This window comes from Stenella coeruleoalba (genome assembly GCF_951394435.1).
Source record: "Stenella coeruleoalba genome assembly, chromosome: 17".
NCBI classification, from domain to species: Eukaryota; Metazoa; Chordata; class Mammalia; order Artiodactyla; family Delphinidae; genus Stenella; species Stenella coeruleoalba.
The window spans coordinates 62558910-62584149 of record NC_137163.1 but is presented as its reverse complement, the minus strand read 5'-3'; the positions used below and the strand labels follow the sequence as shown (position 1 = coordinate 62584149).

Sequence of the window (25240 nt, the reverse complement as noted above, 5' to 3'; positions counted from 1 at the left end):
TGTGTTTAATTAGCAGATGCAAACTATTATATATAGAATGGATAAACAGCAAGGTCCTACTGTATAGCACAGGGAACTATATTCAGTATCCTGTAATAAACCATAATGGAAAAGAATATGAAAAAGAATACATATATATATGTGTATATATATATATATATATATATATATACACATATATATATGTATAACTGAATCACTTTGCTGTACACCTGAAACTAACACAACATTGTAAATCAACTATACTTGTTTAAATCTTTATAAGTATTTTATTATATTGCAATAAGTTTAAAAAAATTTTTAAATGGGCAAAATATTTTCTGTGTTTAACTAGGCTATTTTAATTCGCCATTGTTTATGAGATTTATTATTATTTTTATTGTTGTTATTACATGACCGCATAATAGCATCTTCTAATGAGAACTCATAAATCTTTATCCTGTTGTTTTGTCTGTAAACCGGGAACTTCCCTTCCACCAAAGGCACAGACTCTCCAAGAGGACCCCTAAGTATCTTGGGAAATTGATGCTTTTATGCCTGAGCAACCTCTACTCCATCTACAAAACCGATGAATAATTTGCAATCAACATTTTCCATTACTCATCTTAAATAATCAGGGACTCATATTTGAGATCGTTTTCCCTAAAAAACGTCCAATTGCACCTCCCAGGTGACTTCTGTGCGCAGACTCTCCCCCGCAGCTTTCTCGCCCACGAAACTACACTTCCCAGCGGTCTGTTCGTTCATCTGCGCGAACTCTTCTTTCCCGGAGCATCGGGTGGCATCCTGGCAAAGCTAAGGGCGATTTGCAGGGCGCTGTGGCTGGGAGAAGTAAAGGGCGGACAGGCGAGGCCCTCCCGCGCTCGCGCGTCCCCGAAATGGCCCGGAGGCAGGACGAGCAGAGAGGGGGAGCGCCCTTGATGGCGGAAGGCAAGTCGGACGCGGAGGTTAAGCTCATTCTGTACCACTGGACGCATTCTTTCAGCTCTCAAAAGGTAAAGGCCTCCGCCGGGCGGGCGGTGCGGATCGGGTTTCAGCACCGGGACAGCTCCCTCTGGGTGTTGCCCGGGTAGGCCGGCCCACTTAGAAACAGGCCTCCGACGCCCTAACCCCGGCGGGCGCTCCCTGAGGGGCGGGGGTGCGCCTTGTAGGGGAGCAGGGAGCATCAGTCTGAGGTGCAATGCACTACCAGTCGTGAAATGCAACAAAAAAGCATCGCTTTCGGTATTTGGGCGGGAGGCCTTCTCTCCGGGGCCGTGGAGAGCGAGGCAGAGGGAAGCGCCTTCCTGCAACCACATCGTCTAGGGTTCCTTCTTTTACTCTTGGTCGCATTCACTCTCTTCAACAGGCCTAGCCTATCTGTTTCAGGTCCTTATTACGGGAAGGACACATCGTAAGGTTTAGGACACCGAGAAAGTAGTAGTGATGAAGAGGGTGACTGTGGACTGAATATAGCCAGAATCCTTTTCATTACTTAATTATCTTTTCTCACTTATAAGAGGAAGACGCTAGAATATATCTCACTTGTTAATTCCAGGAACAGGAATAGTTGAAAAGAATCTTGAAAATATTAATAACTCAGGGAAGCACAAAAGAACTGCTTGATGGTATCCAGGGATGTCATTTAATTAAAAGCCTCCACGCGTTGTGGTAACCAGTGTGAACTCTTCCAGGTGCGCTTGGTAATTGCTGAAAAGGCATTGAAGTGCGAGGAACATGATGTAAGTCTGCCCCTGAGTGAGCACAATGAGCCCTGGTTTATGCGTTTGAACTCAACTGGAGAAGTGCCCGTCCTTATCCACGGGGAAAACATTATTTGTGAGGCCACTCAGATCATTGATTATCTTGAACAGACTTTCCTGGATGGTAATGTTAAGGCTATTTGTGATTTCTTGGATTTACTTTCAACACAAATATATGTCTTTCTTCCTTCCCTCCCTTCCTTTCCCCCTTCCTTCCTTCCCTCCTTCCTATTTCCTCCCTTCCTCCCCTCTTTTTGGTTTCATGATGGTGGTTTAGTGCCAACAACCTTTTCCATTTCCATAAGCACACAAATATAAAATGGGTCAATAAAATAAATTTTGTATAAGCCATTGTAACTCCATGGAAAAGATTTCACGTAAACTACCAATTTTAATGTCGGAACTTTCCTTTTAAATTCACTTGCAAAAAACCCTGCAGGTGTATGGTTTGTGGTGGTGATTTATTAGCCTTGAAGTCAAATTCATAATATTGATTTTAAATGAACAGTATGAAAATCAGTTTCATTTAGTCTACTAAATGGTTCTACCTTAAAAATAATAAGAGGGAAAAAGAGGAATAAATCTTAGGCAAGGGAGATTAGAATGTTGGTATACTTGGAGATCTTTGCTCTTGTTACATCTGTATGGTTTGAATTTTTATATCTTTTGTGAGGAATTATAGGGCTCAAATTTGTACAGTGATTTTAAGTACTAATCATTTATTGACAGCCTGTTTTGTGTCAGACATTTTATAATTTCTGTTCTAGTCAGTCTTCAAAAAAAAGCAACCTGAGATAGGCATGGTAGACTAATTATTCCCCTTTTGTACACGAGGAAGGAGAAACAGAGTGGTTGCCGAAGGTAACATAGCTATTATGGCAGATTAGGGCTGGAACGCAGGCCTTTCAAATCCAAACCTTCCTATTACATGGACCATCTCTCATAGTCATTGCCACTTACACATCGACTTGCTTCTTCCTAATAACAAGCCTTTGAGGTAAACTGTAGCTTCAATATTTGCCCAGGATTACACAGCTGATCACCGACAGAACTGAGAGCAGAACAGAGGGCTCTTAGCTATCAGCTAAGTACTCTTCTGAAAAAGAAGTTGCACGACGAGATCCAGTTACTCTTCATCTGCCACCAGTTATGTTGATGTTAATTGGGCAAGATAAAACCAGAATATAACCCCAAATTATTGGAAGCTGAGAAAGGAAATTATAAGGCCCCAAGAAGTCTGAGGTACTTAGAAGAAAGATAGGTTTAGGACCTAAATGGGGGCTGGGGGGAGTTTACCCCAGGGAATTAGATTAGCAGTGGGCTTCCCTTATTCTTAACCCAAGTGTTTAGTTCCCTAAGATTTTGATTGGAGGTGGCCACTGATCTAAACTGCTTTTCCATCCATCATTACTTGCTATTCCTTATAAGTCTAAATGCTGGGGACTGAACAGGAAATGGGGGCTAATTGATTTAAGACAATTTTTCTCAATCTTGAGCTTTTTGGAAATGGACAAGTCTGTTGAATAATAATTTGTATTTCTTGGGAGAAGTGATTATAATAATGTGAATAAGACAAAATAATTGCATAAGAATTCTACTTCAAATCATCAAAAACTTTCAAAGGATATAGCAAATGAAAATGTTTAAATCTTTTGTTAGCATCCCTTGAACTACTACCATTCTCCTCCTCTTTGTGACATTATCTCTCCTGTTAGATATTCAGTAATATACAGTATTACTTTACAGTATAGTAATGTTAATGATTATTAGGCTTCATCAAATTTTTTTTAGGCTTTTTCTTTTTCTTTGACTATATAATAGCAAAACTGAAATGCATTCGGAGTCCTACTCAAGGTGAATACTGACCTTTTCTTACTACTATTTATTGAATCAGAGGAGAAGGTACTGTGGGCTAAACATTAAGAGGAAAATATGGAAACTAAGGACTTTAATTCTGGTTGTACCAATAGAATAAGTAGACAATCGAGAATTCTAGCTCTTAATCTGAAGCTATCGCAAACTGGTTGCATATCCTTGGTGACTTGACGTTTCTGTTTGTCCTCTTGGATTAGGTGATATAATTTTATCAGTTGCAGAGATAAAGCAAGTCCAATCAACTCTTATTTCACTCTTTGCCATTTCCCAAGGAGAACAGTCATTCAACTGGAAAGAGTAAAGGAAGATTAAGATTAAGGGAACTAAAACCCATGGTAGCTATGAAGACAGTAAGAAAACAGTTATATAAATGCAGGCGTCTAGTCTCCAGATGAAGTTTGTGTCAAAGTGTTAAAATAAAAAACAAACATGTAAGCATTATCACAATGATCATTTAGATAATTTGTATTTATCATTAAGAACTCATGGAGATTAGGAAAAGGGCCAGACAAGAGAGAGACAAATGTTATCCCAATTGTTAACCAGAGGGGAGGCTGAATTCTAATCCCTGCTACTTAACACGTATTCCTTGGGCCAGCAGCACTGGTATCACCTTGGAGCTTGTTAGAAATGCAGAATTCTAGACTCTACTGCAAGTCTCTTGAATCAGAATCTGCATTTTAACAAGATTCCCAGGTGATTCATATATACATAAAAGTTTGAGAAGCACTACTACAAATTACTGTGCATTAAATAATTGCTTAAGCTTTAAGCAGCGCTATAAATTACTGTCTTCAAGTGTGGCAGAGTTCTAGAATGTGTTGTCAAAAAATTGTAAAGTATATATTTTTTGAGTACCTCGATGAAAAGGAAACAGCTTAAGTTTTACATTACTGGAGAATGTCTTTAACACTTTAAAAAGTGAATCTATTAGGTGCTGGGCATAGTTCTACATACAGTGTATCTTGATTTAAGCAGAGCATTTGAGGTTAAGTCATATGATACCCCTGTGGAATGAAGGAGCATATATGGCTAGATGAAAGTAATGCACATTTTCCAATGAATAAACCACCATAATGAAGAATATTCATTTATGAATTTCTTATACCGTGTTGCTTGTTTAGCTATATTCTCTCATTTCACTTATCCTATGATAATTTTATCACACTTTAATTATTTCAATTACTTGTAGACCACTGTAAGCACCGCGAGGTCAGAGACAGTGCCTGTTTCATTAACAGCTGTATTCCCAGTGCCTGGTATGGTGACTGTTCTTTAATGGGAGCTAATAAATACTTTTGAATGATTAAAATGAATGAGTTATTGAAAACAGATGTCAGCCTGGACAGGGATCCCTACTGGTGTTCTTTTAGGCTTCTATTCTCTGACTGAGTCTAACAATTCTATAAATGATTTGAATAAAGACATCAAAGAAACACTATTATACTTGCAGATGTGTGAGCTGTGATAGTTAAAATGATGACTAGCTTATGAAATGCTTCTCATGGACAATAAAGTGGAACAATAACTAAGATAAAGTTTAACAAGGCTAAAAGTAGTATATGAATTTTGTTTTAAAAAATCAGCTGCATTAATGAAGGACGAGAGACCTGGCCTGCTAATAAGTTACCAACAAAAGCCAACAATGAAATAAAAGACTAGTGTGATTTCAAGTTGTTTCAAAAGTATAGATTCTGTCTAGAACATGGCAAATTGTGACCTGCTATATTTGAACTGGTTGGAACATGCAGCATGTTGACCAATTATGGATGGAACTTTGAGGAAAGGTGACAAATTAGAATGATAATGAGTGAATGGATTTCATGGGGTGTATAGGTGCCCATGGTTATATGAGACTTTAATTAAGTGTATCCATTCATCTAAAGAACAGAGTGTAGTCAACTGGCATCTCCTTTGCTCTTATTTGCTATCCTTTATTAGTCTATCAACTGGGGATTGTACTAAAAATGATGGCTTGCTGACCTGTACATCTTTCTCAACCTTTCTGTATAATCAGTATTTACTTATTTACATCCTTTTGGTATATCATAATCTCTTTTAGTGAACTGTAACTTGGCCACCAAATAATAAAAAAAAGTGAGCATGTAATCTCCAAATTATCTGGAAAATTAAAAATGTAAATTGCTAGGAATCTGGCATCCCAATTAAATTCAGATTTTTAGAAGTAAAAAAAAAAAAAAGAGAGAGCATGAAATAACTACAAAATACTAGAATATATACTGTTTATTACTGCCAATCAGTGGTAACCTGGAATCAAGGATGTCATATGGTGAATATTGAATTTTGGTAATTTAATATGTTTTATAACAGTTCTCTGAAGACTATGCCCCATGTCTTATGTCTAGATATATCATTTTAAGTATTCTTAGGAAAAGAATTTGGTTTGGAAATAATCCAAGTATTCTGGTATATATTAAAGTATCACATACTACGTCTGATTAGGAAATATAAATTTATTTTATAAATATAGTTTTATCAATATATATTGAAAATCAACTCAGATTTTAAAGATAATATTCATTCTGAAATTACTGTTATATTAAAAATATAGTTATTTATGTAAGGAATTTTCAATTATTGTTAAGGTCATAGAATAAATAATTTTATATCTGTTACTAAAAGGGTCTCATATATAGTTGAGTAACATTATACACTTTTCCGCACATCTACTGAAATTGCAGGTTAGCACAAAGGATTGTAACTGAGTGCAGAGAAAATATGGTATATGGTAAGGAAAAGAAAATGAGTCTTTAAAACTCATGATTATGCCAATAAACATGGTTTTAAAAAGTAATTAAAAAAACCTTTCTCTGATTTGTTCAATTTTAGTGAACAGGATGGGGTGTTAAAATTACAGAGGTCCTGGTTCTATATTATGTGTATACAATAATTGGAACAAACTATCTGATCAAGGAATTTTGCCCCCCAATTATGAATGTTCCTATAAAAGTTTTAAATATACTACCAATTAAAAAGTAGTTAAACATTTAAGGTATAAAATGTATTGACCATCTTGCTACAAATTTGGCTGTGTCTCAGAAAATTCTGGATGTGTGTAATGAACTTGTGTAATTTGACATCGTGTTTTTTCTCATCTGTGTTTAGATTTGATCTTCCTAGCTCTGAAGTTATGGCAGCCTTGAATTGTAGTCAGTTTGTAACCATATCTTTTGCTTCAGGTCATAATTTAATTGTTTACCATTATTATCTTTTTAATAGCCTGGTGTATGACTAGTTGAAGGGTACAATTTTGTTCAGCTACATGCTGCATATTATCTTACGTACCAATGTCATCACTAAGTGATCTAAGTAAAATAAAAAATCAGCAAAGGGATAGAGATAGAAATGAAGTCTAATCTATTCTCATTGAAGGAAGACCTGACAATTATTCAAATAGACCTAGGGGGTATCTTTCTAGAAAACAGTCATAATAATGCCTCCTTTATCTGCCATCACTGGGGAGTGTAGGAAATCAAAGCAGCCAATTTAGGAAAATAATTAAAATGTATGCCTTTAAGCCCCTAGATTCTTTTTAGTTTTTGCTCTTGGGGAAACTGAATGTAATTTTTTTAATGGCTCAGGGCCATTGTTATTCTACCCAACAGTACAGGGACTTGAGAATATATGGAGCTGTTGGTCCCCATTAAATGGTTACAGAATGCTTTTATTGTTTCTTTCTGATTTAGAATTTTGTTCTTTTATTTTCTCTCTTTGTTGTTTATCACATCTTTCTGCTTTATGTCCATCTGCCTGTTTCTAATTTGCTGCCTAAATTTAGGTGCAGTACAAGACCTACCTTTGTCCCTACTCAGTTCTACAACGTCAGGTCTTATGCCAATGTACTTATTTATTCTTCCAGCTTAGTCACTGATCCTGGCTTCCACTACTGCAACCTTCCACCCCAATGAAGAGTTCCCAGAATTATTCTTATTGCCTGTTTCTCAAACCCTGTAACCCTTCTATTGCTTTCTCACTCCTGATTGAGGTAGAATACCAAGAAAAGATTTTCTCTTTTTAGTATCGTAACAAAAATGCTTTATGGAAGGACTGGAAAATAAATGAGAATGAGAGGGAAGATTTTCTGTGTAATTCAAAGGAAATTCCCCGTTGTCTTTTGAAAAACTCTCTTTCCAGAGGCACTGGACACTTTTGTGTGCTGGTGGCACATTGGATGTGTGATACTGGACAGGGTGTCCTTGAAGAGAGAAAGTGAGCTTGGAAAAGAACATGGGTTCAGTGGGTATCTGATGCTCTGCCTGACAAAGTGTTTTAGGAGATAGTTATATAGTAATGGAGCACTGAGTAGAAGATTACTTTCGTGCATTCAAATCTTTGGATTCAGACTTGGCCAGATGGACCTTCGCCAGAAAGCAATTGGATGTTGTTTTTCCTGCTTTTATTCTCTTTCCCAGGAAGGAAGTCGTATGCTCTTCTGAAGACAAACCCCCGGCCTGGCACAAGAAAGCAGCCAGAGCCAGTAGCTATAGATTTACCCACTTGAGAGGCATTTTAAAATGTCGTATCATTTATGGTTATTAACCTGTGGTTCTTGGACCCACCAGAACAGTGGTTCTTAAACATTTTGGTTTCAAGGCCCCTTTGTCTTAAAAGTTAAGAAAGACATTTGAGAGCTTTTGTTTATGTGTTCTATCAATATCTATCAAACTAAAAATTAAAATTGAGAATAGTTTAAAATACAAGAATATACAACCCCACATTCCATTAATGCCAGAGTGATGGAGTTATCACATGTTGTATAGGCTCTGGAAAATACCGTCATACACTCAAGAGAGAATAAGAGTGAAAAAGCAATTAACATCTTAGTATTACTATAAAAATAGCTTTGACTTGTAGACCCCCTGAGAGTTTCTTCAGGAAGCCCAGGGGTTTTTAGACCATACTTTGAGAACTTTTACCGCTAGTGGTCTGTGAATAGAATTCAGGACATTTGATATCTTAGACGGGAAAAAATTACATCTTTATTTTTCACTAATTTCGAACAGAAATTTATCATTTCCTTTCATTTCCAATGTAGGCATAATCCAAAGCAATATCAGGAGTGCCTGTGACTTTGTTTGTATGTTCATGTGACTGTGATGTGTTCGTGGCATATCAAGTTATTGCAGATATCTTAAAATATCACTTATGCCCATCACTACTTTGAAATTATGGTAGTTATTAGAACTGCTGCTAGCTTTTGTTAGTGTATTAATAAAAAGACACCCATATTAGTATTTTATAATTTAAAATTACTTTGATAGTTTATTTTAATATAATCAATTTCCTTTGCAATCCTATGTCTTGTATTTTATGCATTTAAGAACATTATTTTGAGAAGAGGTCAGTGGCACACAAAAGGTTGAGAACCCTTTAGAATTTCAAGGACCTTAGAAGCCCTCCAGTCTGTTATCCTCATGGGAATGTTTACCATGCATTGGTTGGGCAGCAAGGAAGTGTGCTCTAGTTGGGCAAGTTCACGGTTGACGAGCAGAATGTAGCTGACCCTTCATTCTTGGTCATTCTAATGCAGACTTCAGAATTGGACTCTCAGCAGGGAATTAGACATTTGCCCACTGGTTTGAGGAGTAATCCATGTTCTTTTTTCTTAGAGAGTCAGAAATAGCCTGTTGGCTTAAAATCTTGTACTACTTGGTCTGGCGTTATGAGATCTTGCCCGAAATCTTACTCTCCAACCAACTCTGAATTGTCAATGCTTATGAATGAGTGTGCAATGCTCAAAAGGATTCCAAATTAAATAAATAACTCAAACTAAACGAATAAGTGAATAAGCAAAAAATAAATGAATAGAGTTGAGGTCATTCTTTTCACCTGTTAGATTAATAAGCTTGTTGGCATTTTTTTTTTAGGGGAAGTTTGAGAGTCAGAAGTGGGAATAGATTCTGTAGGGACTTAGCCCTGACCTTTGGATCACATGGTTCATTTTTATTCTTCTTGAATAGTCTCTGAGAAGTAAACCCTTTGAAGAGGTTACAATGATGTAATAAAACAGAGCACTGCATTAGGAGTTAATGACTTTGGTTCTTGGTCTGCCTCTAATTAGCTGTGGGATCTTGGGAGAATGTCTCAGCCTATATATCTCAGTGTCCTCATTAATTGCTACAGAGCTTCTGCAGCTCAAATATTCTATAATAACTAGCAATTTGGGAATATATTAATTCATTAATTGAAATTTATTCAACACCTACTATGAGCCAAACATTATATTGGGCAGTGGGATTCAACAAAGAACAATACATGGTCCCTGCCCTTAAGGAGTCTATAGTTTAGAGTTTAACCAGCAAATGAAGATTTATGTAGAGCCCACTTTCCAGAGATAAAATATGAGAAATTGCTGGTGAATTCCACGAAGATTGTCAATTCCCATTCACATAGCGTCAATGGGATCACTCTTGGTATTAACTGGAACCTGGGAAGGTGTGGTCCCTGATCATCTTTCCATAATGAGCCTTCATTCACTTAACCAACATTTACCAAGGGCCTAAAATGTATGAGACACTATGCTACACTCCGGATCATACGTTCCTTGCCCTGAAGGGGTTTATGGGGCAAAAAGATACAAACAACTAATTAAGGTGATAAGGGCTATAATGGAGTATGTACAGAGTATTTTGCATGTACAGAGGAAGGCACACTTGACTTAGTCAGATGTTGGTAGTTGTGGAAGTTTGGCAAAATTTCGGCAGGGGAGTTGGCATAAAAAACTAGACCTGGAGAGTAGTGATTTGCAAGGTGGAGAAGTGTGATCGTGGTTTGGGAATCTGGTCTGGTACCTCAGTCCAATTCAAATTTTGAATGTCTGGGCTGGAGAGATATCATCCTTTAAATCCCTTCATATAATACTGAAAATGTTAATGTGGAGGGGCTGGAGTTTTTTGTTTCTTGCTTTTGGATGTAACATCTTGTTTGTAACTTTTCCTTCAATGTTTGTGTATGTGTTTGTGTGTGTATTTTAGAAAAAACACCCAGGTTAATGCCTGATAAAGGAAGCATGTATTACCCACGGGTACAACATTATCGAGAACTGCTTGACTCCCTGCCCATGGATGCCTATACACACGGCTGCATTTTACATCCTGAGCTAACTGTGGACTCCATGATCCCAGCTTATGCAACAACAAGGATTCGCAGTATGTAAAGATCTTAAAGACCTGGAATTCTGTCTCAAGTTTCTTTTAATTCATTTCTGAGACCTAGCATACCTCAGGAAGACTTGGGGGCAGGGTTGTTGAGTTTGCTTCATGGACGTGCATGTTATATATCGATCCACGCACCAGTCAGATGAATCTGTGCTTCAGCTGTTCAGCTGGACATTTATTGTCTACAGGACCTGATTTTCCAGCTCTTGGCCTTGAGGGCCAAGCTTAAATAAAACTCAGAAGAGTGGCCTGTGGAAAAGTAGAGAACATAACATGTTCTCATGGACAAATGGACTAGGAAATAAGGAAAGCTGGGATCTGCTGGGAGTTATGGGTGACTGAGTTCACATTTCTGGTTCTTAATTTTTGTTTCATTATGTGAAGAGCTGGGCTACAGGCTGTGTAGCCATTACTCTTCCTCTGAGTTTAGTGATCGGAGATTCACTGAGGTTGAGCTGTGACCTCCAGCTCTCTCCTTCCTCCTGCCCTGAGGATAGGGAAGGGTCAGTGCCTGGGATACAAAGATACAAACAATTAATTAAGGTGAGGAGGTGTGCTCCATGGCCCAGGGGATTGGAAAGGGAAGGGGCTGTGATCAAACTGGGGGTTTTGACCAGGAACACTCACACCCAGAGCTTCAATTCCAGAAAGCGCGTTCTTTCTGTTGCATCATACCTCGCCTTTACAGTTCTCTTACTGAGCTACTTTACTTTCTTTTCCACCCCCTCCTCCTTACTCCTCTCCTCTTACCTTCCCTGCCCTGCTCTCCCTCCCTGCATTTTTCTCCTCCCTCTTCCAACTTCTCACCTTCCTCTCGTTCCTCCTCCTTCTCCTCAGAAATACTCATTATATGATTTGAAACAAGTATTCTGACTATATTTCCCTAGAGTAAATATTTCTCTAAATAAGGCTTTTCCCTTCCCTTTCCATAGAAATTTATTACAGAAAACTTGGAAGGTATTGAAAGGTAGAACTACCCTGCTCAAGCACTTATGATGTGCTGGGCTTTGCATTCAATGCCTTTCCACGGTGCCTCCCGTTTCATTCTCAGCCTGTGCGGCAGACACTCTGAGAGCTCCATTTTATTTTATTATTTATTTATTTACCCAGATTCTATTTTTATTTCCTGGGAATTGTTAATGGGCTTTGCCATGACAAGGTTCTACCGGTCTTTCACTTTAGCAGCTCCCACCTACTGAGATAAGCGGCAGGGTCCTTTGATGCAGAGGGACAATGTAGAGGTAGAAACCCCCTTTTAAGAGGATAATGAAAGGATCAAGATGGGTGTTTAGTTTTCTTCTTTTCCTGATTCATTCTTCTTAGTAATATAATAGCTGAAAGGTCACCCTTATAGTTCAGGAAAGTCAGAATGTTACAAGTGAGAGAGGATATTAAGAAAAAGAGTAGAGAGTCACTAGGAAGAATAGAACAACTGGTTGCTCCAGTGTGTGTGTGTGTGTGTTTGTGTGTGTGTGTGTGTGTGTGTGTGTGTGTGTGTGAGAGAGAGAGAGAGACAACGTGTGAGCATAGGGGGTCTCATGCATTGCACTTTTTTTTTTTTAACAGAGTGCAGTATTTATTTATGTAGACTTTGTCTGTAGTGTTTTTTTTTTTTTAACAGCTTTATTGGAGTATAATTGCTTTACAATGGTGTGTTAGTTTCCGCTATATAACAAAGTGAATCAGCTATACATATACATATATCCCCATATCTCCTCCTTGCGTCTCCCTCCCACCCTTCCTATCCTACCCCTCTAGGTGGTCACAAAGCACCGGATAGCTCCATTTTAAAAGTGAGGAAACTGAGGCACACAGAGTCTGAGTCAGAGGAAGAGCATGACCCCAGGGCTTATGCTCTTACCATTGAGTTTCCCTGCTTTTCTTTGTTTCTTTTATGGAAGGGAGGAAATAATTTTCTGTTTCAAAAATGATTTTGTTATCAGGCCAAATTGGTAACACAGAGTCTGAACTGAAAAAACTTGCCGAAGAAAACCCAGATTTACAAGAGGCGTACATTGCAAAACAGAAGCGACTTCAGGTAAGTAAACCGGGCTGTCCTCAACTGACATCCGCCGTTCGTATTAAATGTTCTACTTTTTGTATAGTATCACTATTTTTTAGAACATATTCTATGAACTGTCGCAAGTCACCAGAACACATGTTACCTTTGGCTTAGGCTCTGCTTTTAGAAAGAATTTTCCTTTATTAGATTTGATATTCAGACCTAACGACAATTGCTTAAAAAGCAGTCATTGCTCATGCTGGTTGCCAAGGAAACTTATAAAATGTAAAAGCAAGTTAATAAAATATTGTAGGAATCTGTCATTTCAGGTATTTTTCCACTTTGAGGCAGATAGACCTCTATCTATGACTTTTTTATACCAATAAAGTTACAGGCGAGTTTATTTATTTTTTTAATATATATACCCCACATGCCTTTCAGTTTTTTTCCTTTGTACCTTTTGATCCCCTTCACCCATTTCTCCAACCCCTCACCCCACTGCCTCTGGCAACCACCAGTCTGTTCTCTGCATCTATGAGCTTGGTTATTTGTTTGTTTGTTTTTAGATTCCACCAATAAGAGAGATCATATGGGATTTGTCTTTCTCTCCTTGACTTATTTCACTTAGCGTAATGCCCTCAAGGTCCATCCACATTGTTGCAAATGGCAAAATTTCAGTCTTTTAATAGCTGAAAAATATTCCATTCTATATACACCAATCACAATTTTTTAATCCCTTCATCTATTGATGAACACTTAGGTTGTTTCCATGTTTTGGCTATTGTAAATAATATTGCAATGAACGTAGGAGTGCAGATATCTTTTGAGTTAGTGTCTTTGTTTTTCTTTGGCTAAATACCCAGAAGTAGAATTGCTGGATTATATGTTAGTTCTATTTTTAATTTTTTGAGGAACCTCCATACTATTTTCCATGGTGGCTGCACCAATTTACATTCCTACCAGCAGAACACAAGTGTTCCCCATTCTCCACATCCTTGTCAACACTTGTGATTTCTTGACTTTTTGATAATAGCCATTCTAACAGGGGTGAGGTGATATCTTACTGTGGTTTTGATTTGTTTTCCCTGATGATTTACAATGTTGAGCATCTTTTCATGTACCTATTGGCCACTGTATGTCTTCTTTGGAAAAATGTCTATCCAGATCTTCTGCCCATTTTTAAATTGGATTGTTTGTTTGTTTGCTATTGAGTTATATGAGCTCTTTATAGATTTTGAATATTAGCCCAGATATATGATTTTTAAGTATTTGCTCCCACTTAGTAGGTTGCCTTTCCGTTTTGTCGATGGGTTCCTTTACTGTGCAGAAAGAAGCTTTTTAGTTTAATGTAGTCACACGTTTATTTTTGCTTTTGTTGCTTTTGCTTCTGGTGTCAGATTAAAAAAAATCATTGCCAAGACCAAGTCAGTGAGCTTACCGCCTGTGTTTTCTTCTAGGAGTTTTATGGTTTCGGGTCTTACTTTCAAGTCTTAAATCCATTTTGAGTTAATCCATTTTGATGTGTCTGCCTCCTGAGGAACAGGTCTTTGCTTCATCATTTAGAGTCAGCCTTTTTCTTTCTGCTGATTCTTTCCTCCAACAAACTGTGTAAAGCTTCTCCCATGTTGAAAATCTAGCAAACGTCAGCGCTCCCAATCCTGCCTCTACTTCCCAGCCTCCTTTATCCTACATGAGCTAAATAAGTGAGCTTCTCAAGAGAAACGCCTGCACACACAACACTCCTTACTCTCTACATGCTCTTTTTTTTTTTTTTTTTGTGGTACGCGGGCTCACGGGCCCAGCCGCTCCGCGGCATGTGGGATCTTCCCAGACCGGGGCACAAACCCGTGTCCCCTACATCGGCAGGTGGACTCTCAACCACTGCGCCACCAGGGAAGCCCTCTACCTGCTCTTTAACTCACTGCATTCAGATTCCTCTCGCATCTCTGAGCCCTCAGTTATTCATTTGTTGAAGGCTGCCGACGTTCCATTCTGGAGTTGGGCACGAGAGGAGTCTCTTTGTGCCCCTCACATTCTTTGCCCTCTCTGATCATTTGGTTCCACAGGAGTTGCCAGTGAACAGTGGGTCTGACCCCTGGGATATTTTCACAGCCAGGGCATTTTCTGTCAGGTTTGCTTTTGCTTTAACAAAGTTATTCTATTTCTTCTCATTGTCGAGAATAAACAGCCTTCAACTCTGTAAGAGTTTGTATCTGCTCTGCTCTACGCTGATTACTTTTACAGGCATAAATAACCTATAAGTTATTTTTGTTAATTAGTCGAAGCTCCTTGACCACGACAATGTCAAATATTTGAAGAAAATTCTTGATGAATTGGAGAAAGTCTTGGATCAGGTTGAAACTGAGTTGCAAAGAAGAAATGAAGAAACCCCAGGTAGGTTCTCATTTGTGTCCTTTTTCTCTTTTTCTGGACATCAGGAGTATTTATGGGAACGTTCTTAGGTTTCACCAAAAACATTCTGTAATCTGTTTTTAATTGTTAGTACTCGTGGGCAGTTTCAATTATGATAGCAACAATACTAGGTGTCAAATTCAGCAAAACCCAGGTGTCTAATGGTAACTCTGCGTCTATGTGAAATATGACTGGTGAAGAATTTTTCTGCACAATTTAAGGTATGCTTCGTAGATTCCTACCTGGCCTGTTTCACAAATTTTAATTAAAGGAGTTAGTTTGGTTGAATAACCTGAGTACCTGCTTGAACGCTCCCTCTAGTGTTTCCCTTAGGCAGGGAGAAAAACTGCAAATTGAAGTAAAGTATAACATGGAAGCAGCCTGTGCACATGTGCAGGCTGGCTGGTGAGGTGAGCGTCAGCCGGCTGCACCTGTGAACCTGGCTTCACGATGAAGCCCAGGTGCAGACATACGGACCATTTGCACTATTCTGATTGACAACAAAGTTAAAGACCATTATACCTGAAACTTGCTTCACAATAGGGACTTTCTAAATAAGTCACTAAAAGCGGCAACTACTGAGTGACACATGGATTTTCCTTAAGTACACCTGTCATTTTCTTAACCCAGAAGGAAATATCTGTTAACTCCTTTGGCTTGGAAGCTCTCCACTCCTCAAAATGATAGACAGGCTTTGAGCTCAAGTGGCTCTAGTGGCACCTACGGACCCAGGTGCCTGACAGATGGCAAACAAGTCTCCCTTAGCTTGGGATACATTTGCATGGACTTTTTTTTTTTTTTAAAGCATAGAATTACTTGCTGAGTATTGTCAAGAAAATGTACCATGGCCTTCATCTTTTGCTACCCTCACCCTTGCCGTCAAGACTAAGACCAAAGATGCCAACCAAAGTCTATTTGTACCGTGCTTGCCCCTTATCCTCCATGTCCCTTTCTCTAATTAGAAGAGGGCCGCCAGCCATGGCTCTGCGGGGAATCCTTCACCTTGGCTGACATCTCGCTTGCTGTTACACTGCATCGACTGAAGTTCCTGGGGTTTGCAAGGAGAAACTGGGGAAATGGAAAGCGACCGAACTTGGAAACCTATTACGAGCGTGTCTTGAAGAGAAAAACATTTAACAAGGTTTTAGGACATGTCAACAATATATTAATCTCTGCGGTGTTGCCAACCGCATTCCGGGTGGCCAAGAAAAGGGCCCCAAAAGTTCTTGGCACCATCCTTGTGGTTGGTTTTCTTGCAGGAATGGGATATTTTGCTTTTATGCTTTTCAGAAAGAGACTTGGCAGCATGATATTAGTGCTCAGACCCAGACCAAATTATTTCTAGGCTTTTGGGGATCTGGTGGCGGCAACTCATCTAGCCATTCAACTAGACCCTTCTCCACTCTTCCAGGCCCAGTGAAGAATGACCCTGGGCAGCTAGTAAAACGCATAATTTCCTTTACTCTTTGGCTCGTTTATGCAGGGAGAGGAGGCAATGAAGATGGTTTTGTGGGCTGGTAACTTTGAGAGGACTTATTTGCAACCCTGAACTAATTCCTCCTTAAAACATGTGCAAAGTCAAGATATGTGAATGCTGACAGGTAGAGAATAGACCTTTCGCTCAAAATGTCAGTTCAAGTTCTGGGTGATTTTGGGGGAGAAGTTTATTATTATGAGAAGACAGTAATAATAACCTATGATTGCCCATAACTCTTCATCTGAGACTATCTGGGTGTGTTGAGTGTTGAATAGTTAGCAGTATTTTCTCCTGGAATTCAGAAATCATCTTTGTTACTCAACACAGGAGTTCAGATAGCAGCAGGGCACAGCAGTGCTTCCTACTCTCACTGTTAGCTTTAGGCAGAAATAAGGGAGGCAAAGGGACAAAGAAGGGGGAAAAGGGAGAATGAAGTCTATATAATGATGACAATAGAATGCAACTTCCAGGTGCCTCCGATGCCACTCATGGCTGCCTGTCCCCTTAGTAAACATTATATTTGACTACTTGTGGCTACAGCCCATGCCTCCTCCTGTGACTGAGGACCTTGGAAAAAGAGGACTGGGGAGTTACTGCAGAGAGTTGGCTGGAGAAAACCCTGGGCTTTACACTTATAGCACCTAATCTGACCTTAGTGTTAATTTTAAATGCACATAAATCACAGTCACTAATTTATTAAAATTAACTGATTACCTACTTGGGCATGAGATGCCTACTGGAACATGTCTGACTAGCATTTACATGAAACTCTGAAATTTCCTCATGGTTCCCCAATTCGAAGGTGCCTGTGAGATATCACTCCTGTGGACTGTTGTGAACAGTCACTGGGAGTCTTTGTCTCTCCAGCCCTTTTGTGCCCACAGGTGGCATTTAGGTGAATGTCCCAGGTACCTGCTAGCATGGCACGTGGCTGGGGAGTGGGTATTTCGTTGATCTGGGAGTGTTAAATAGGCTCGTTCTGCATTTAGGGAGGCTGGTGTGTTAATGCAAAAACTGTTGTCTAAACCTTGCATCTATTTATCGTCATCAACAAAGCCTTAAAAGGTTACAGGGAAGGAGAAAATCTAGTCTTGATCCTTGGCAATTAATTTAGGGGAGATGAAATAAGTCGATAGATAGTGATTCCACCTATATTCCTTCATTTCCACCTATATTCACTTCATTCATTCCTTCATGGGCACATTAGGGGGTGCCTCAGTCCATCTGGAAGGGAAAAACCCTGTGTGTCCCATGAACAATAATGGAACTGCAAGATACAGTTTGTGCTCAGGAAGAATCTTTCCTGGTGACAGGAAGGTAGAGTTTCTCTGGAGTTGGCCAGAAAGGTGTGGGGAGCAGTGTTAGGTGTGACAGGAAGCATGTATGGGGAATGGTGAGCTAAGGTTCCAGCGAACAGCAGAAGCTTGCTTGGACTTGCTTGGACTGCCTCAGATGGGCTGTGCAGATGGCCAAAGAATGTACCTACCAACTTTTTCTTTACCAGGAAACAGTCATACCTACTAAACAATGACTTTTTGATGGTAAAATGATTCTATAATTCATGAATCAGTTGTGTTAGAAAATATTGTTGAACTGGATACTCTCTGTTTCCAAAAAATTAACAACATCTCCAGTGTAAACTCAATCCAATAATAATGAACAGAGTGGCAGCTTTTATAATGTCTTGATTTTGAACCTCAGTGCATTGTTGTATAGAGTGTCTGAATTTGTTTCTGGGACATTCCAAACCATGTATTCATAAAAGAGCCACAAAACTGATTATTCAGTAGGTCAGAGTGTTTCAGAGTTCTTTATGTCATCCTTTTATGAACAAGAACTCAGACATGAAGAAACTGAAATTGGATTTTTACAAAAATCTACAAAGGAGGATATTTACCTATATAAGGGTTGTTGATTAAGAATAAAGATTCGAAGTCCAATGCTGGCTTTTCATTAAATTTGTATTATTACTGATCAAGAGAAAATCTCCTAAAAGTATTTATGATTTTCAGATACAGTTTCATTGGAAATAGGCTTTTGTCGCTATTAAAGGTGATGCATTTGTGGCAATTTCACTTGTTTCATGGATACCTTTGAGTTTATACTTTTAAGATATTTGTTTAGGGGTAAAATGACCACTAGGTGTCGCTGTTCATCCAGCACTCTGAGATTGGGCTTTCTTTAGGTTCAGCAAGTCTTCTGAAATGTTACAAGTGAAGATAAACATTAATGACCTTAGTTTCTGAAATGAGGGCATCTTCATCAGATCATTCATCTGTAAAAGAGCTTGAGGCATATGTAGTATTGACGTCTAATGCTTGGAAGGGATAACTGTACCACACAATGTCAAGCTAAAGTGCTGAACATACACTATTAGCAAAATAGGCACATTTATGTATTTTCTCTTTCATGATCATTCGTGGACTGGCCAATGTGCTCCTCAATTTCCAAAATTTGTATAAATTAGAAAAATGCCTGAGGTACTAAATTTATGTTGGCTATTTATGTCTAAACACAAATACTATTTTACTGTTATTGCTGTTACATGCCTTTTGGATCTAATTTCCTTAACTGCAGATAGTTGTAAATTGCTTGCTTGATTTTTAGTAATTATTGATATTGACACCAGAGTTGTAGACTTTTTGGTATTGTTGAATGTAATCGATCAAGATACTATTCTGCCTGTAAGATCAATGAAATTAATTGGAAAATAAATATGTGTCCTGAAAGTACTAATTTTGTAATCTTTTTTGATAAATCAGATTATGTTTTCCATTTAATGTCAAAGCATAATGTTGTAATTAAGGTAAAATAAGCAGAAGTTAGGTGTTCAAAATATTTAGCTATAGGATGTCATATTTTCCTTGTAACATAAAAGTTACTGACTCTTGATTTATTTAAATACACATAATTTTATGGTTAAACTGAATGGTGGCTTAAAGAATACCATATCGATCCTGATCATTAAAGGGGTTCTTTTGCAGCCAGCCACTTAACAGGGTATATAGCATGAAAATGGTCAACACAAGAGTTTTTTTTTTTTTTTCAAAATAGTTTTGTTACATGTTCACTGGGTTTCAAATACTACTCTTTTTATGATATTTATGTATATTTTTGATATAGCTAATTCTTTTCCTTTTACCGAGTCATGGATTATGAATATTCAAATTACTATCCATATTTCTAGCCTTGGTGAGCTTAGCCATTATTCTAATCATCAAAGAGAAATTGAGTACTACTTCTGTTTTACATTGAACAAAGCCAACTAAATGAGAATCGAATTGATCTCATTTTCCCTAAGTCTGCAAACAAAAGGCAACAATTTTGAATACCATGGAACGTGATGTGCATGTACCACTCTATAGTCTGCTCAGAAAGAAAAAAGCACTATGGTAATGACAGAAGAGTCAAATTAATACTGTGAATAACAGTATTTAGACATAGTCTTCATATTGTTTATGCCAAATATTTGGCCCATTTATATTGTTGTTCTCTACTTAGTCATACCAGAATGTCCTGGTTTTCTAATTTTCCAGAACACCTGTGTTTTACTAAGTAGGGTAGTAGATTCCAAGCCAAGTGAAGAAGTATAATTTCTAGAGTGGAGATAATAGTTTTAATTGTGTATTACATTATGAAAATGAAGAGAGGAAAAGAGAAGGCGAACTCACGTTATGGGTTAGAAATGCAGTACATTGATGAAAACAATATACTTTATTACTTGTGCCTGAGTTGAGCCCTGGATTTTGTCCTAGGAAGAAGATTGACATGTGTGTCATGAGGCAGTGGGGTAGAGCAGGCTGTGAGGTGCAAGGCGACACCACCAAGTGGAGTTGGAGACAACTCATGGTTATTATGGGCCTTAATATACTCTGATTCAAGTAGGGTGCATATCTCATCCATAGTACCTTGTCATAAAACTCCTTTGGGGAATAAAAATAAATGAAATTGAGTTATTTGTAGTGAGGCGGATGGATCGAGAGACTGTCATACAGAATGAAGTTAAGTCAGAGAAAAACAAATACCGTATGCTAACACATATATATGGAATCTAAAAAAAAATGGTTCTGAAGAACTAGGGGCAGGACAGGAATAAAGACGCAGACATAGAGAATGGACTTGAGGACACGGGGAGAGGGAAGGGTATGCTGGGACGAAGTGAGAGAGTGGCATGGACTTATATATACTACCAAATGTAAAATAGATAGCTAATGGGAAGCAGCCACAGCACAGGGAGATCAGCTCGGTGCTTTGTGACCACCTAGAGGGGTGGGATAGGGAGTGTGGAAGGGAGACGCAAGAGGGAGGGGATATGGGGATATATGTAGACGTATAGCTGATTCACTTTGTTATACAGCAGAAACTGCAGAAACTAACACACCATTGTAAAGCAATTATATTCCAATAAAGATGTTAAAAAAAAAACTCCTTTGGGAAGGATAGAATTTTTTTTTTGTCTTAAACCTTTATTCATTATTTATATATTGGCTACTTAATTACAATGTGCTGTCATTGAACTCCCTTACTAGGAAAAGCCAATAATATGGGTGAAAATGTAGAGATGCTAATGAAATGTAATTCAAAGTGTCAGGTAATTTTTGAGGCATATGGCCAGCGTGTATAACTTTTTGTTTTATCAGATTAAGCTATCTTTTCAATGTAAGGTTCTGATATTCAATAGTCACACATACATATCATCAACTATGCATTATATCAAAAATATAATGATATAATTTCAGAGATTCTATATTTATTAAGTTCAGTGCTCAAAAGAAAGTAAAGGTTTGCATTAAGAAACTTAGATGAGCTAAAAATTACTAGCACTAAAAGCAGAGGTGGCTATGTTGTAAAAATAGCCACAAATTCTTCTCATTTCTCCACTCATTTCCTTGCAGTCTTACCTTCAAGAAATAGCATCTGCAGAGCATGATATATTAGGCTTACCAGAGAGTAACCTACCAGAGATATTAGACACCATGTAGTGAAGAAAGTCACTGGAAGTCCATTCCAGGCAGACTGGAGGGCCTCCTGAGCACCTCGTTAACCCCCCAGGCAGAACCATGCCCTAATGAAAGCCCTAAGTTAGACCTGGGCTTTTCAATCTTGGCGCTATTGATATTACACGACAGGTGATTCTTATCTGGAAGGGTTTCATATGCTGTGGGATGTTTAGCGGCATCCCTGGTCTCTACCCACTAAACGCCAGTAGCTCCCCTTTGCTCCCCTGTTGTGGCAACAAAAAAATGTCTTCAGATTTGACAAATGTCACCTGGGGAGAAAATCACCTCCTTTCAAAGACCACTGCTCTACACCCACCCTAACAAGGCCTAAAACCAAGCCCTGACAAGATCTGCAGGGGAGACAGATTTTGGAGGTTGGGTCCTGCCAAGTTAGAGGTGCTTGGGGAATGTCTTGGATTTCCACATATCCTCTGTAACAAGGCATAAAACCGAACCTACACGATATGAAGGGTATTAGCCAGTAAATGAACTGCCTACTAGAACAAGTCAACGTCCTTTAGAGGAAAGATAACAGAATCCAGAGCCTGTAATGTATCACTAACAATGTCCAGTGCACAGTATAAAAACATTACCAGACATGCAAAACCAAAAAGTAATAGTAAATAGAAACAATGTGGTATGACTCAAATGTTGGATTTAGTAAAGATTTTAAAGCAACTAAAGACCAATTGATCTACTATTTACTGAGCCTATTATGTGTCAGGAGCAATGCTAGGCCCTCAACACATAGGATCTCTTATTCTCAAGAGAACTTTGTTCTCATCTGCAATTTACAGATGAGAAAACCAAGGCTCAGTGAGATGTGGTACCTGATGCAAGCTAATACATCTATTAAGTGTGAAAGCCAGGATACGGGATCTGCATCTAGATCTGATAGTCAAGCCTATGCCCCAGACAAGCCAGCCCATTCTCACAACTTCCACACTTTCCATTGTTGTTCATGTACATCTTACAAATGAATAATTTCCAAAGTTAATGCATGGATAAATATTCTTGGCAGAAAGTTTCTTTTTTTTTTTTTAAGAACAGAAGCCTCGAAAGAATAAAAACCAATAGATCTTTTAATTCTTTTAATAGAATTAAAAGAAAATACAGTCTGATTGAGTCAATAGGTAAGGATTCATAGCAGAGAAATAAAAACCATAAAAAGGACTAAATGGAAATTCTAAAATAGAAAAGCACTGTAACTGAAGTGAAAAATTCATTGGATAGGCTTCACACCAGATAGGAGATGGTAAAGGAAAGACAAAGGAACAGAACTTCAGGGACACATGGATAATATCAGCTGGTCTAATATATGTGTTATAGGAGTCTTAGAAAGAGAAGAAAGTAAGAATGAGGCAGGAAAAATATATAATTAAATAATGCCAAATTTCCTCAAATTTGATGGAAACCATTGACTTACAAATCTAAGAAAATTGAACTCAATGAAAGATAAATACCAAGAAAGCTGCACCTAGGCACATCATAGTGGACTGCTGAAAACTAAGCATAAAAATAAAATCTTGAAAGCAGCCAGAGGGGAAAAAGGACATATAACATACCAGTGAACAACAATAAGAACGTTTGCCTAGTTTTTATCAGAAACAGTGGATGTCAGAAGAGAGTAGAAATGTCCTGAAAGTGCTGACAGGAAAATAAATCCTCAGAATTCTATATCCAGAGAAAATATCTCTTAAAAACTGAGTGAAATAAAGACATTTTCAGATAATGGAAGCTGAGGGAATTGGATCTTGCAGGCCTGCAAAACAAAAAAATTCTAAAGGCATTCTTGAGACTGACGAGGGAATGACACCAGATGAAAACCCAAATCTACATAAAGGAGACAAGAAGTTTGCCAGAAGTGGCAACATGTGGATGGTATAAAAGATTATTTTTATCACTTCATAATTTCCTTAAAAGGCACCTGACTGTTTAAAACAAAAATGATAACATTATAAGGTGGACTTTATAATATATATAGAAGTAAATATATGACCAAAAAAAGCACAGAAGTTGGGGGCGTTGGATAAATGGAATTATAATATTGTAAGGCTGTTAGATTTGTGGAGTATACGTATGAAATGTGAAGAGGGGTGTGTCAAGTGTCAAGTAACAAGTGAAAAGTGTGAAGAAGGAAGTGTTGTCAAGTGTAATGTGTGAAACTGTACAATTTTGACTCTACCCAGACTCTAATAAATTAAGAATGCATTGTTAGCCCTGAAAGAACACTAAAAATTCTAAAGAAGAGCTAAGAAACCAATAGAAGTAATAGAAATAAAATATCAATGAAATGAACAACAGAATAACAAAACAGAAGAGACAAATGGAAAACAAATAGCAAGGTGGTAGACTTAAACACACTATAGCAATAATTATATTAAATGTAAATGTAATATAAATTATATTAAATGTAAAATGTTCCCACTGAAGGTCAGAGATTGTCAGATTAGATAAGAATGGAAGATACAAGTATATGCATCTATTAAGGATGCACTTTAAATTTAAATATATGCATAAATTGAACAAAAAAGACAGAAAGTAATATACCAACCAAATGGCACAAGAAAGCTGGTGTATGTTAATTTTAGAAAGAGTAGACTTTAAGACAAAGCATTTTACAAGAGATAAAAGGGACATTTATAAGTCAAAAGAGGACCAATTCATTAGGAAGACATAATAATAAATGTATATATATCTAATTACAAAGCTTCAAAATTCATGAAGAAAAAATTGACAGAACATATGGAAAAGAATAATGGAAGTGTTGAGTACCACTTTCTCAGTGATTAATAAACAAGTAGACAAAAATTAGTTTAGATATAGAAGATCTGAGCACATTCTCAACCAACTTGAGCTAACTGACATTTACAAAACACTGTACCCAATAACCATGGAATAAACATTCTTTTCAACTGCATATGGAAAGCTCATCAAAGTAGACATATGTTAGATCATAAAAGTAATCTCAATATGTTTCCAAAGATTTGTAAATTACAGATTGTATTCTATGACCACAATAGAGTTGTATCAGAAATCAATAACTAAATTATTTAGAAAATGTCAAAACATTTGGACATTAAATAACACATGTCTAAATAACCCATGTCTCAAAGATGAAATCACAAGAAAATAATAAAATATTTTGAGTTGAATGATAGTAAAAATACAACATATCAAAATTTGTGGATACAGGAAAGGTAGTGCTTAGAGGGAAATTTATAGCTTTAAAAGTCTATAATAGAAGAGAAGGAAGGTTTAAAAAATTTGACATGTTTCCACTTTAAGAGGTAAAGAAAAACGGTAAATTAAACCTAAAATAAGTAGAAGGAAAAATAATAAGTAGAAAGAAAAAAATCATAGGAAAAAATAATAAAGTCAGCACAGAAGTCTATGATTTAGAAACAGAAAAATTAACAAAGCTCAAAATTCATTCTTTGAAAGAGTAATAAAATCAATAAGCCCCACAGGACAAACCAAGAAATGAATAAATATAAATTACCAATATTACAAATAAAAGAAGAAATACTATTATATATCTTACCGATTTTAAT

At 37.6% G+C, this 25240-nt stretch overlaps 2 protein-coding genes across 4 annotated transcripts in view; one reads left to right on the top strand and one right to left on the bottom strand.

Moving 5' to 3' along the window:
• JPH1 (junctophilin 1) overlaps nucleotides 1–25240 on the bottom strand; it is a 214017-nt gene that overhangs the window by 106402 nt on the left and 82375 nt on the right. The window lies entirely within an intron of this gene.
• GDAP1 (ganglioside induced differentiation associated protein 1) lies at nucleotides 687–19422 on the top strand. 3 transcript variants are annotated; one of them, XM_079901146.1, is made up of 6 exons: nucleotides 687–995; nucleotides 1674–1866; nucleotides 10613–10786; nucleotides 12739–12833; nucleotides 15077–15191; nucleotides 16172–19422. In XM_079901146.1, exons 1-6 carry the CDS (start codon nucleotides 879–881, stop codon nucleotides 16552–16554), a joined length of 1077 nt encoding a protein of 358 aa, XP_079757272.1. In that variant the 5' UTR covers nucleotides 687–878; the 3' UTR covers nucleotides 16555–19422. The 3 variants fall into 3 exon arrangements, with proteins under 3 accessions (XP_079757272.1, XP_079757274.1, XP_079757273.1); XM_079901147.1 differs by having other exon boundaries at nucleotides 943–995; nucleotides 1674–1721; XM_079901148.1 differs by lacking the exon at nucleotides 1674–1866 and having other exon boundaries at nucleotides 875–995.

Bases quoted from the DNA above. Each gene is read 5' to 3' on its own strand.
- GDAP1 (XM_079901146.1), top strand. From the start codon at position 879: ATGGCCCGGAGGCAGGACGAGCAGAGAGGGGGAGCGCCCTTGATGGCG. The intron at 996-1,673 runs GTAAAGGCCTCC...GAACTCTTCCAG, and splicing joins ATTCTTTCAGCTCTCAAAAG to GTGCGCTTGGTAATTGCTGA. The intron at 10,787-12,738 runs GTATGTAAAGAT...TTTTGTTATCAG, and splicing joins TGCAACAACAAGGATTCGCA to GCCAAATTGGTAACACAGAG.